Genomic DNA, 12,629 nt, shown 5'->3' with positions numbered 1-12,629 from the left:
GTCCGGTGGTGCACTGGACTGTCCGGTGCACCCGACGATAGAAAGCTGCTGCTTTCTGTCCAACGGCTAGTTTGGGGTGTGGAGGCTATAAATACCACCCAACCGGCCATTCTCAAGTGTGAGAGCCCAAGCAACATACCAAGACACATAGTGCATATTTCCAAGAGCTCAAACACCCAAGTGCTTAATAGAATCACTCGGTGATTAGCGTAGGTGCTTTGCGAAGTGCTTAGGTTAGTTAGACCGCTTTAGCGCTTGCTCTAGGTGAACCCTAGTTAGTTGAGTGAGTTTTGTAAAACCACACAACCCCTCGGCTCTTGCGTGAGTCGTTGTAATTGTACCGAGTGGGGCGAGAGTCTTGCGAGACCGTGACAACCGTGTTTGTGTCACGGCCGCCACCGTGTACCGGAGGGAACGAGGCCCGCGGCGTTTCGGCCGGAAGCTCGATAGTGGAGACGGCGGGGAGCGTCCGAGAGGAGCCGGAAGCGGAGCACCACTTGCGTGTGGAGAAGGCCCGCGACTCTCTACGGAGTTACTCGACCGTGGTGCTTGGCCCTCGCGTGGGCTTCCCTTTGCGTAGGGGCACCAACGAGGATTAGTCGGGACCTTGCGTGGTTCCGGATACCTCGGTAAAAATACCGGCGTCATCCACGAGAGTTTGCTTCTCTACTTAGCTCTTTACATTCTGCATTTATATTAAGCATTTAAGTTTCAATCTTGTAGTTATACTTATTTAGTGTAGATTGAAACTTAGCCTTTGCGGTAGAGATAGCAACACTTAGACAAAATCTAGTTTGCTCATTCTAGTTTTGATTTTTTGCATAGGTTTTGCTCTAGGGATTTAATTGTGGCCTAGTTTAGCAAAAGTTTTAGAAGTCCTAATTCACCCCCCCCTCTTAGGCGTCACCCGTTTCCTACAGGGTCCTTGCACCCCTACATGTTGTACCCTTCTCTGTGCCTCCTCCTTCTGCTTCTTGTTAGCCGGCTCTAAGCATGAACCGCCTGTTATCAGGAGTACAAGCTTCAGAGCCGAAGCAACTCCAGCTTTGAATGAAGCCATCAGCTCAGAAAATTGAAGTGAGTTCACCGGAGGTGGGTGCCAATGTTGGGGACTTGTTCTCAAATACTATGAATTAAGAACAAGGCAACACAAAAGAAGGTTAAATGATTAATGCCCTTCGTCCTTCGAAACATTATTTCCCTTGGGATATAACGATCTTCGGATGAAGGTCATGAAGGACATACCTTCATCATTATGATATATGATAGTGATAATGGGAAACATATGAAATACAAAAGATAGCATGAACATTTATATATCATTATTAAATCATTTCTATTTTATTAACACGGAAAAATAGAAATGACATTAAATTACAAGTGTACCTTCGGCTTGAATGAAAGCAAAAGTACAAGCATGACGTATCCGTGATTACAAGATCGCGTGAACAGTGCCGAAATACTGTTCACCTATTTATAGGCACAGGATGCAACCTTCGCAAAATTACATTTATGTCCTTTACAATCAACTACAATAATGACACAAAACATCATGGGTCTTTAAGTCAATTCATCTTTAAGTCGGTTCGACCCTTCATCTTGAGATTTGTCTTTGTGCCGAAGCTTTATAGATAATAGCTTCGACGCTTGCTTCTGAGAAGACCTTCCGAAGGTGTTCTTTTTAGGATCTTCGGCTACGAAGCATTACCCCCAACACCAAGCTTGCAGGATTTGAATGCTTTACCTTGGAAAAACATCCAAGAAAGTGACCATGTTTCCTACTTTATGTTAAGAACTTAGGATGCATTCGGGAAGTATTTTTCAAATCAAATAATATAGGGCAGAGAAAGATGTGGCACTTGTCATGGATGAGAAACTTCGATAAATGTGAGAGTTTTTAGCTAACCCTTTGACATTCTCTAACATAATGTGTGACAGCATACCTCATTAACCGATGCACTCAGACTAGACAACTGACTAAAAATACACCAAATATTTCATGATTGTTTAGTAGAAATACAATAGATGAAACATATATGATGTGCTATCACCACCATCTTAGATATCATAAGTAATGATGGTTTGGTAGAACCGCAGTAGAGAAAACATATATGATAGTTTAATTTACTCCCCTGATGTATGAAGTGTCCAGAGCCCGATAGGGCGCTTCCTTTTCTAGTATATAGAAGACCGGAGGACAGAGGCTAGCGCAGGTGGGGGCAGCGTGCCGTGGCCCGTGGGCGCGGCGGTTGTGGCGCACTGGCATTGGTGCCACACCGATCTCCCAAACCGGGTTCACAATTTTGAAACAGAAAAAAATCAAACCGAGCGAAAAACAAGACATTTCCGAAATCTTGAAAATTCTAGATTAAATTTATTTATTTTAAAAAAATAAAAGTATAATATGTAATTAAATGTATTTGTATTTAGGCCTGCTAATGGCAAAAAATCCAATCCACTCCCACCCATACCCAAATCTAATTACTTTGATATCCATCTCACACCCAACCAAAAATACTAGAAGGAAGTTAAACCCAACCCATCCAATAACATTATTGACCCCAAACCAACCCGTAATTGGGTGGAAACCCATGGAAATCCCGTGGGTTTAGCTTATTGTCTCACATCAAGCCAACTGTATACACTGATACACAATGATAATTTTATAGGTAGTTTCAGTGACATACAAAAATATAGTTGCATACACAGTGACAAATTTGGTCAATGAACATTTAGATCTCGAGAAAATAACAAAAAACATATGTTAAAGATCCTTAATCCATCTATGTTTAAAAGAAAAATAAACAAAGTTAACAATTCAATTAACAAGGAGATACATAAAAAAGCCTTTGCTAAACGTGAACTACGAGAGATATGTATAGAATTTGTGCATATTGTTAGAACTATCATGTGAGATGAACAAATGATGAAACAACAAAAATAAATTTTGTAGATCTTGAAAAGTTATAGAAGTTTGTAGTTGACAACTTTTTCATTTGAAGTCATGTTGTCAACAAGAACTTTGTCTGAATTTAAAAAATTTAAAATTTGAATTTTGAAAACAACCTCAAAAGAAAAAACCACCAACATGAAAGTTGTAGGTATTGAAGAGTTATGAAACTTTGTAGTTGACAATATTTTGGTTTGAAATCATCTTGTCATGCAAAACTATGTTTGAATTTTGAAATTTGAATTTTTCAAACTACCTCGGATGGAAAAACCACCAAAATAAAAGTTGTAGGTCTTGAAATGTAATGAAACTTTGTAATTGTCAACTTTTTTATTTGAAATCATCTTATCATTGAAAAATTCGTGTGAAGTTTTCAAATTTAAAATTCAAATTTTGTAAACGGCATCGGATGTAGAAACTATTAAAATAGAATTTGTAGATCTCAAAAAGTTATGCAACTTTATAGTTGGTCACATTTTCAAATAAAATGGTATTGATAAAATCGTATAATATAGTGTGTTGTGTGTGACTAAAGAAATCAAAAACTTCTCTAAACCTGAAATAAAATGGTACTGATTAGGGTGGTAGTCTGGTTGGTGAATACCCATGGAAACCCATAGCTATACAAATCCATATATACCCATGGGTATCAACCATATCGACCCGCAATATAAAATAAACTCACCCAACCCAACCCATTAATAATTAAAACCCATCACAACCCACCAAAACAAAACCATTTCTTAAACCCACCTAAAATACTCATCTACACCCACCCCATTTGCAGGCCTATTTGTATTCTAATAAAATATCGTGTTTTATGCTAGTTAAAAGTATGTAAAAGAAAAAAATGATGTGGCGATGTGATGACTATAAACTAGATATACTCGATATAAATGATGTCCTCGTGGTCCTTCTCAAGTTCTCAGGCGAATCATGAATATCTGTATCAAAGGTAGCAAATGGGTAAGAAAATATAAATAAGAACTATAAAAGCTTTAAACAACTCTAAACTAAGTACCATTAGATAGTCCTGGTTTTAAGAAAATAATAAAATTACTTTCATGTTTCAGATTTTTAATACTTTTTTGAAAATACCGAATTTACTAAGTTAATTTTTTTAAACGGTTGAAAGAGATTCAAACCGTTCTCATTTCTATTTCCAGATTTTTACCGTTTTTATTTCCGTATTTTCGGCAATGTTTCTGTTTAACCCTAGGTTAAGAACAAATTTTTGGTAACAGAAAATTATTTTCATCCCCATGCTACACTAGCTGACTAGTCGAAGTACATAAGAAAGGGATGACGGCTCAAAGCTCAATGAAAGGCTTGAGTGGTCATCTGGATGGCACCCGTCAGCGATCAGGCTGGTGAGCAAGAAAGATCAGGAGCGTTTGGGGTCAGATTACATCCGATGGATTTTGTGCGTGACCGTCCGTGCTGGGGCTGACCTAGGAACAGATACCAGGACGACGTACGCCCGCCGTCACAGCCTCACAGGCAGGCCGTGTCAAGTCACGCGCCAGTCTATGAGGCTATCCAACCGTTCCCCTTCCCAAATCCTCCCTATTCATACTTTCCATTCAAACTCCAACCTCCTTTTCTTTCAGGCACCTCGTTGTAGGTATTTCATTTCATGCACCTCACACTCACAGGTCACAGCCTCGCGGAATGCCGGTGTTATTATTCAATACCACTATATATACTCACTGCTGCTGACTCATCCTCCGCTCGCTAGACCTTTACAACGCGAACTGATGGCTAAAAACCATATTACTACTGAGTAGGACCGAGTACACGACGAAACGAAGGATGGTGGTTCACCGAGCAGCGATCTCGCCGCTGCCGTCAACCGACACGCTCTCACCGGAGTAGTCGGCGAAGTGCTCGTCCGCCTTGGACAGCGTGTAGGCTACGTCCACCATGCTGGGTCGCTTGGACGGGTCCTTGTGCAGGCACGCCCTCGCCACGCTCACCACGGTCGCCACGCTTCCCAGCGGGCACGTCTGCTCCGCGAGCGCCGGGTCCATCCACGCCGCGACGCGGGCCTCCAGCCTCTCGTCGCGGCCCCGGAACACCCTGTCCTCGGCGTCCGCCCACAGCGGCTCCCCGCTCTCGTCCGCGGCCTCGCGCCCGGACACCAGCTCCAGCAGGACGACCCCGTAGGCGAACACGTCGATCTTGGTGGTGACGAGGCCGTCGGCGAGGTACTCGGGGGCGATGTACCCCTGGGTGCCGACGATGTGCGTGGTGATGGCGTTGTGGCCCGTCTTGGCGAGGCCGAAGTTGGCGATCTTGGCGCGCATGCGGGCGTCCAGGAGGACGTTGCTGCTCTTCATGTCCTTGTGCACCACGCGCGGCCAGGTGTGCTCGTGGATGTACTGCAGGCCGTGGGCGAGGTCCAGCGCGATGTGGAGGCGCGCGCGCCAGTTCAGGCGCCGCGCGTGGTCGCGGTCCAGCAGCCACAGGTCAAGCGATCCGTTCTCCACGTATTCGTACACCAGGTAGCAGTCGCCCGTCGCCGAGTCGATGCAGAACCCTTCCAGCTTCACCAGGTTGCTGTGGTTAACCTGCACACGAAATATATGAAATGTTTTCACAGCTGCCATTCGTCCTTGTTTGCCTCCACAAACCGTCCTGGGTGGACCAGTTGGTGATGACGCTGATTGAAAAAAAAAACCCCGACCTAGTCACTGCACATACGTGTCCGCTCTGTCAGGATCAGGACAGCAGACATCGTTGAAAATTGGCGAATAGTTCAACGTCGTACATCAGCGTGAGAAGACTCGTGTAGAGGGTGGTTGGTTTAAGTAATCAAACCATCTAAAATGAGATGAGGTGATGCATTATAAGTTGTTGGCTGATCTATATGGTTGTTGGACGTTCTTGTACTTTACTTTGGCTCGTGCGATACTTTAGTACCACCGCTGCCAAGTGCTGCCCTGCAGAACGGTCTCATCGCAAGGCATCTGATGACACTCTAAGCTACTCCTACAAATCTAAACATGAATTTCCTGAACGGCTAAACCCACTACCCGCAGTAATTTGGCTTATGTTTCCAATCAACCAAAAGAAAGATGAATCAACCAATAGAGAGATGGACTCGCTAGTTGATGTCAATGTCAGTAGCAAGATTCCAAAGTCCAAACCAATGACCCATGCCTTACAAAAGCAAACTCAGCCACTAACATGACTTCAAAATACTGCTACATCACTATCGCTACCTAGACTCGTTCTGTTGGCTGTTGTTACTTAATTAACCACTACAATTCATAATTTGGAAGACAACAATTATACAAGTGTGAGCATTCGTTTGTTTATAAACATTTTAAGTGCGTTACTTCGTTTTCTGTTACAAAAAAATGGATATCAGCACAAACGTTCTTAAAAATTTATTAAAAGTTAAAACCATACTATTCCAGTAAGAAACACACAATTGTCAGTTGTAATGGTCATCATACTAATAATCAGTAGACCAGCAAGCCTTAGCGATTGGCGGTTTTTTGGGACAAAAAAAATTCAAAGTAATTTTCTATTATGAGTTGTGACAGCACTGAGGCGAGCAATTCACTTGGGGAAGAAACAGGGGTGGGCGTACCTTTTGCAGGATCTTGAGCTCTTCGCAGGCGTCCCACTTCATCTTCTTCACGGCGAACACCAGGCCGTCGATGTTGGCCTTGTACACGCTGCCGTTGACGAGGTGTGCGTCGTCGAACCCCCCGGTGCCGCGCTCCAGCTCCTCCACCGTGAACACCCTGTACTTGTCCAGCCACTCAGACATGTCGCTGACCAGGAACCTCTCCCCGCCGCCGGCAGCAGCGGCGGACGAACCCTTAGCGAACACGCCGCCCTCGACGCCGTCGCCGCTTAGCACTGCGTCACCTCGTCGTCCATTCGCCCTGAGCCGTCTGCACAAGCAGGCCAGCAGCAGCATCTGCAGCAGCCAGAGCGCGCCGACGACGCCCAGCCCGACGGCAAGCCCGGTGACGACCCCGTTCCGGTCGTTTCTCACGACGGTCGCGTTGGGAGAAGCCGAGGGCGGCGGGGCCGCTGGCGTCGCGGAGGCGTTGTTTCGGAGCACGATTGGGGGCAGCCAACCCGGCACCTGGCGGCGGAGCGGCACGAGTATCTCGGCGAACTGCTGCGTCCTCGGCTCGGGCCCGTTGAGGGAGACGAGCGACTGGGCGTCGACGGAGAAGGCGGCGGCGATGGTCGAGTAGGTGTCTCCGGGCTGCATGACGTAGGTGACGAGCGCGGTGGCGTTGTCGGCGGCGGCCGGGCACTGGCAGAAGATGGGGAATGTGACCATGGTGCCGACGTCGAGGTTGGTGGGCACCAGCGTGGGGTTGACGCGCTCCACGGCCTGGTACTGCGTGAGGTTCTGCAGCTTGGTGGTGGAGATGATCCAGTAGGTGTCGCCCGACGCGATCTGGTACTGCATCGGCGCGTACGAGTTGGGGGACCCGGAGGGGCAGCCGCACTGGAGCGGCACGAGCAGCGGCTGCCCGGTGGCCGGGGCTGCAGCGGTGGAGAGGTTGTTGGCGTGCGCGACCATGAAGCGGCTGGCGGCGAAGAGGTCGCCGATGGCTGCGAGGTTGAGCGGCACGCCCGCGAAGCCGGCGCGGTAGAGCGCGTACGCCTGGCATGGGTACGTGCGGTTGACGGAGCAGTTGAACCCCTCAACGGACGCGGGCGCGGCCGTGACCGTGGTCGCGTTCTGGGACCGCGCTGGGGCGGCGTACAGGCAGAGGAACAGCAGCAGCGCGCTCAGCCTGAGCGCCGGCGGCCGCATCTTGGCTTGGGTTTCGATGTGGGTGGGGGGCAGCAGCACGCGCACACTGACCGGGGTGGGGTTGGTGGTGCCGTGGTGGTGACTGAAGTTGCAAATCGATGTGGGTTCTGATGCTGAGATTGAAATATGCGCCAGGCTGCCGCGCTAGTCACCTCACCTCACCTGTGTTCGGCTGCTGTCCTGAGCGGCGGAATCGTCAAGCGTGGGCGGCGGTTTGCCCGCCTGCGTCCATCCTTCGTCGTCGGGATCCTTGCCCAGCTGCGCTTGACCCTTGACTTGTGCGCGCTGTGGGGACAGGGGACCGTGATATTTTGCGTTTCCTCTTTCTGTAGGCAGGGGGGCGTGGAATTCCTCTTGGGCTCTTCCCACTCCGGTCGCGATCATTGACCGATTAGTTCCCAGTCGAGCACGTTGGCGTTTCGTAATTGCGCTTAGACTAGCAACAAATGCGCCCGGGTGCGTGAGTTTTTCCTTGAGGTGGACTTGGAATAGTGCGGTCTCCTTGACAGGGTAGCCTTTGGAGTCGATAGTCGAAACTCGTTTTGTGGTGATCGATTGGTTATATCGGTGTGACCGTTTCAGTATCAGGATTCAGGCTAACGTCGAAGTAGGGATCGGCACTGGAACAAGTTTGGACCGTCAAGTTCTCGACGAGAGGGAAAGTTGAAACTCCATAATCGTCGGCTTCGTCGGGTGAAGACAATTGAAACCGATTTTGTCCCCCCACGTCATCAGTTTGAAGTCTCGACTTCTAGAATGATACCATCGGGGAAAGGTAATCTAGTTCTTCCATTCAAATTTCATCAATTTTCGCAGGCTATAGGCTAAAGCTAGACTTTTTCTCAGTGCATGGTGTCATATATACATTTAATACATGTCATGAAATATGGAAAGCTGATGCGGCATACGGTTAAAAAGAAAGGAGAATACATCAGCATCTTGAGTTAGATACCACTTAAGTGCGAGATTATAGACGTTTAAGTGACCCATAATTCATTCTCTTGTACACATCTAGTACTTGTCTTGTAAGGATTATGAAACAACGTGTGATATTATATATTGGGACAACTATATCCTCTATAATAATATATGATGTAGTTGTTTAGCAACACAGTTTATTAGATATATGAGATAAATAATATGGATTATATAATATAGATTAAGTAATTTTTGCGTAGCTGTTTAGCAACCTAGTTTATTAGAACCTTGATTAGTAATGTGGTGCACTGGTGCGCGGTGGAAGCAAGGAAAAATAAATGAAACAATTTTTTTTATAAAGAATGTTAACGCTGGGTAATTTTCTCTTGAAGCTGCTATAGATAATGGGTCTTTTTTGGTAAATAAGCTGAAATAAACATATGTTGAGCAATTTATGGGATTATGATAATGTGGCCACCAAATTATACAGTCTAATATAATAATATGTCTGTTTATTTTCTATATAAATTATTTAAGCTAGATTATGATATGGACAGATTATAAGTGAAACATGTTAAGTAACCCTAGTTAGGGTTATGTGGCCAAATACCGATTTTGCCCATGAGAGGTCTCACATCTCTATATAAGAAACATGTACACCCCTTCATATGACAAAGATCAGAAAGAGGCAAGAGGCCCAACCCTATATCATATGTCTCGTGTGTTTCCTCTGTCATGTTTATGAGAAGGGAGACGAGTTCTCTATAGCCTCTTACGCCTCTACTGCTGACGGGAGGGAAGGGAGCGAATCTGATGATCCGTTGTTGGGGGCCTTCGGCTCCCGAAGGTCCTCAAAAGCATAGTTTGATAATATTTTCCAAGTGTAATATGTGAACAGGCACCTTCGGAGTCAGGTCGCGAATATACAAGAGCATGGTTAAGATGAAGCGTGACTGGAATGAGAAACGATCATGACGAAGGATAAGACAATCACGAAGCTATGTGCAGAAAGGCTTCGGCACAACAACAGAAAAGAGGAACCGACTTAAAGATGAAAAGCCAAATTGGACCTCGAAGAATTACTGTAGTTATTGATAAATGTAAAGGGCATCAATGTAATTTTACACGGGCTGCGTCCCGTGCCTATAAATAGGTGAACAGTACTCCCGTACTGTTCACGCTGACTTGGCATACGCCTTTTTCACATCACATTCGTACCTTTGCTTTACATCAATCTGAAGGTACACTTGTAATTCATTTTTATGAACTTAATAGTGGAAATATATCGATGATATTGCTGGTATTATTACTCGCACATTACATATTGTTGTTCTGTTTAACCATTTATCAACCTAACGAGGGTCTTTCCTTTCGTAACCTTCGTCCGAGATTCATTATACCCGAAGGGATATACTGCTTCTAAGGACGAAGGAGTTCGACATTTAACACTTTTATGTTGTCTTGTTCTTAATTCATAGCATTTGAGAACAAGTACCCAACATTCGTGGTAACGTAGTTCTTAACACATTATCAACATGCTCTACCTCGACATTGCCGCGGGATTAGATCTGCAACAACTCTCCGTCAAACCGGCAGGTCCTCCGGCCTAGCTGAACTGTCCTATGCGATAAACTTCGTTTTTTCCTCTACGTAATCGAATGATATGTTTACTGTTCTTGATATGTTGTTATGCACAGACTGTGATCCATGCGGGATGAAATGCCATCGCCAATGTGCTTCTACGCACGTGGTAGCTAGCCAACATCGGACATGTGCCTGCGCCGGGTCGCGCCGTGCACCAGCGGCCGTGCCCGCAGTCTGCATCGCGTCACCACCGTTGGAGGTGGCGTCCAGCGTACCCACGCGCACGCCAGTAGCCGCATGTCGCCTGTGTTAGGGCCGTGTCACATCGCTCGTTGGAGCCAGAAGCGCCAGAGCCGTGCCGCGTCGGGGCCACGTCACATCGGCTGCGCCGCGGGAGCCACACCGTGGGTGCTCGTTGAGAGTTGAGACGCGGTGCCTGCAGAACGCGACACCCTCTCTACGATCCGCTCCTCCATAAATCCCGCTAAGGGCTTGTTCGGTTATTTTCAATCCATACGGATTGGAGGGGATCGATACGGATTGAGAGGGATTTTGACTTACCAGGGATTAAAACTCCCTCAATCTTTCTCAATCCATATGGATTGGGGTAGAACCGAACAAGCCCTAACGTGACGGGGATATGACGGAGCTGTGGACCAGTTCGCTCCTGTTTTTTTGTGTTCAGAAGATAAAGACGTGAGGAAAAGAACTTAGTCAAGACGGCTAGGCAGTTGATGAGTCCTCCGCTGGCGAATCAACAGGTGGGTGAGCCCTCTGGTAGTAGTGACAGACTGCAATGGCGGGGCCCACAAGCCCAATCTCTACACGTATTGGTGTATGGTGGTGCACTTGTGCATGCAATATATTACCAAAACTGCATCTTTTCCAATCTCTAAGGCACCTTTATACTATAGTTTGCGCTTGGTACAAAAGTTACTATTTTTGCTCATGCATTAATTCCCATATTATTTTCTACATTATTTCCCCTAGCAAATAATTAGCAGAAAAAATTTCAAAATGTATATGAAGCTATAATATGCATACTTCAATCGCTCTAAATATTTGTGTTGCGTTGAGTTTTCATACTCACGGCGAGCAATTAAATTGTATAGTGGGTACTTGGACACGTCGATCAGACTACGTTATTAATCGGGTGAGTTATGACATTAGCTGAGCATTGGATGCGCCCTGGCAACACGACACAATATTTGTATCGTACAAACTTGGCTGCGTCATTTGATTGTTATGTCGTACTCTCGCTTAATCGGACCACTCTCATTTAGTCGGACCGCCATCATCGAGTCACACAGTTTTCGTATGCTCTGTAGGCATTGTTCGTCTGTCGTGATCATCGAGCCACAATTGCGCCTGTTGCGTGAACTTATCATGTAACCCGACTATTGAGCCACAACTGCGCATGTTGCGCTTATTACGAAGGCTTGCTATGCTACTGTAGCTCTGATGGCCGCACACGCGTTGACACCAAATACGCTAGAGCTTGTACTCGCGTAGATTGTGGTGAGTTGTTCAAGGCCCTAAAGTCACATCATAGCGCAACCTCCGTAAACAATTTTATTTGGCTCTATATTTTATTTGATTGTGTTGTGTGGCATCATATATTTATATATATATATCACCAAGTGGCCTTAACAACTATATCAAGTTGTATAGTGCTTGGAAATTTGGGAAAAATAAATTGAAATATAAATGAAACACAGATAAGATAATTCTCTCCTCTTTCCTCATGCATAAAGTTTTACCCGAAGTAACCCAAATATATATAATATAATGCATGAAAGCCTTTTTGGCATAGAAGACATCACAAATTGGGATTTTATTAGTAAGAAAAAAGACCTTACCAAATAATTTATGACCAGAAATCTCAGTCATACATTGCTCAACCAGATTTTAGCACATTGCTCTCTTTGTTGCTGAATGACATGAAGCAAACTATGAGATAAAAGGACATGTAGACACTAGCAACACGAAGTTGCGAGTATACCGAGAGGTTATTCTGAGAAAATTTGCCCTATGTTGGTGTGAAAACCATTGTGTGTTCCTGTAGAACCACTTTGCTCATCCTATCTAGGACCTTTATGCTTGTGTTACATACGTCTCTCAAAATTGTAAATACCCCTAGTTGCTAAATCAACTCGGGATAGTCCTTTGACGAATATGGTATATACTGTAACCAAAACGGTAAAGGTCAAACCTGGAGGGACATATAAATGGGGTTTATGTAGCAGAACTACATTAGATTTCTCACCATGGTATGCTTACCATAACCTATATCTGATCTACCAGAAGTAAGAAGAGTAGAAAAATAGCCATGAAATCCCACAGAACTTGAAGCTAAATTAGGCATTAATATGTCCTTGGTCCTTG

The 12,629-nt window shown here is 45.5% G+C and overlaps 1 protein-coding gene across 1 annotated transcript; it reads right to left on the bottom strand.

Annotated features, from left to right (window-relative positions):
• Window positions 1–4,611: 4,611 nt before the first annotated feature.
• LOC100272952 (uncharacterized) lies at window positions 4,612–7,562 on the bottom strand. The gene is given in 2 exon segments (NM_001147404.1): window positions 4,612–5,520; window positions 6,549–7,562. Coding segments are annotated over 2 exon segments (1,707 nt in total). The 5' UTR covers window positions 7,506–7,562; the 3' UTR covers window positions 4,612–4,770.
• Window positions 7,563–12,629: the final 5,067 nt, after the last annotated feature.

This window comes from Zea mays, chromosome 5 (assembly GCF_902167145.1).
Source record: "Zea mays cultivar B73 chromosome 5, Zm-B73-REFERENCE-NAM-5.0, whole genome shotgun sequence".
Taxonomy (NCBI): Eukaryota; Viridiplantae; Streptophyta; class Magnoliopsida; order Poales; family Poaceae; genus Zea; species Zea mays.
The sequence above is the reverse complement of the archived record's forward strand: the minus strand, read 5'-3'. Positions and strand labels throughout refer to the sequence as shown.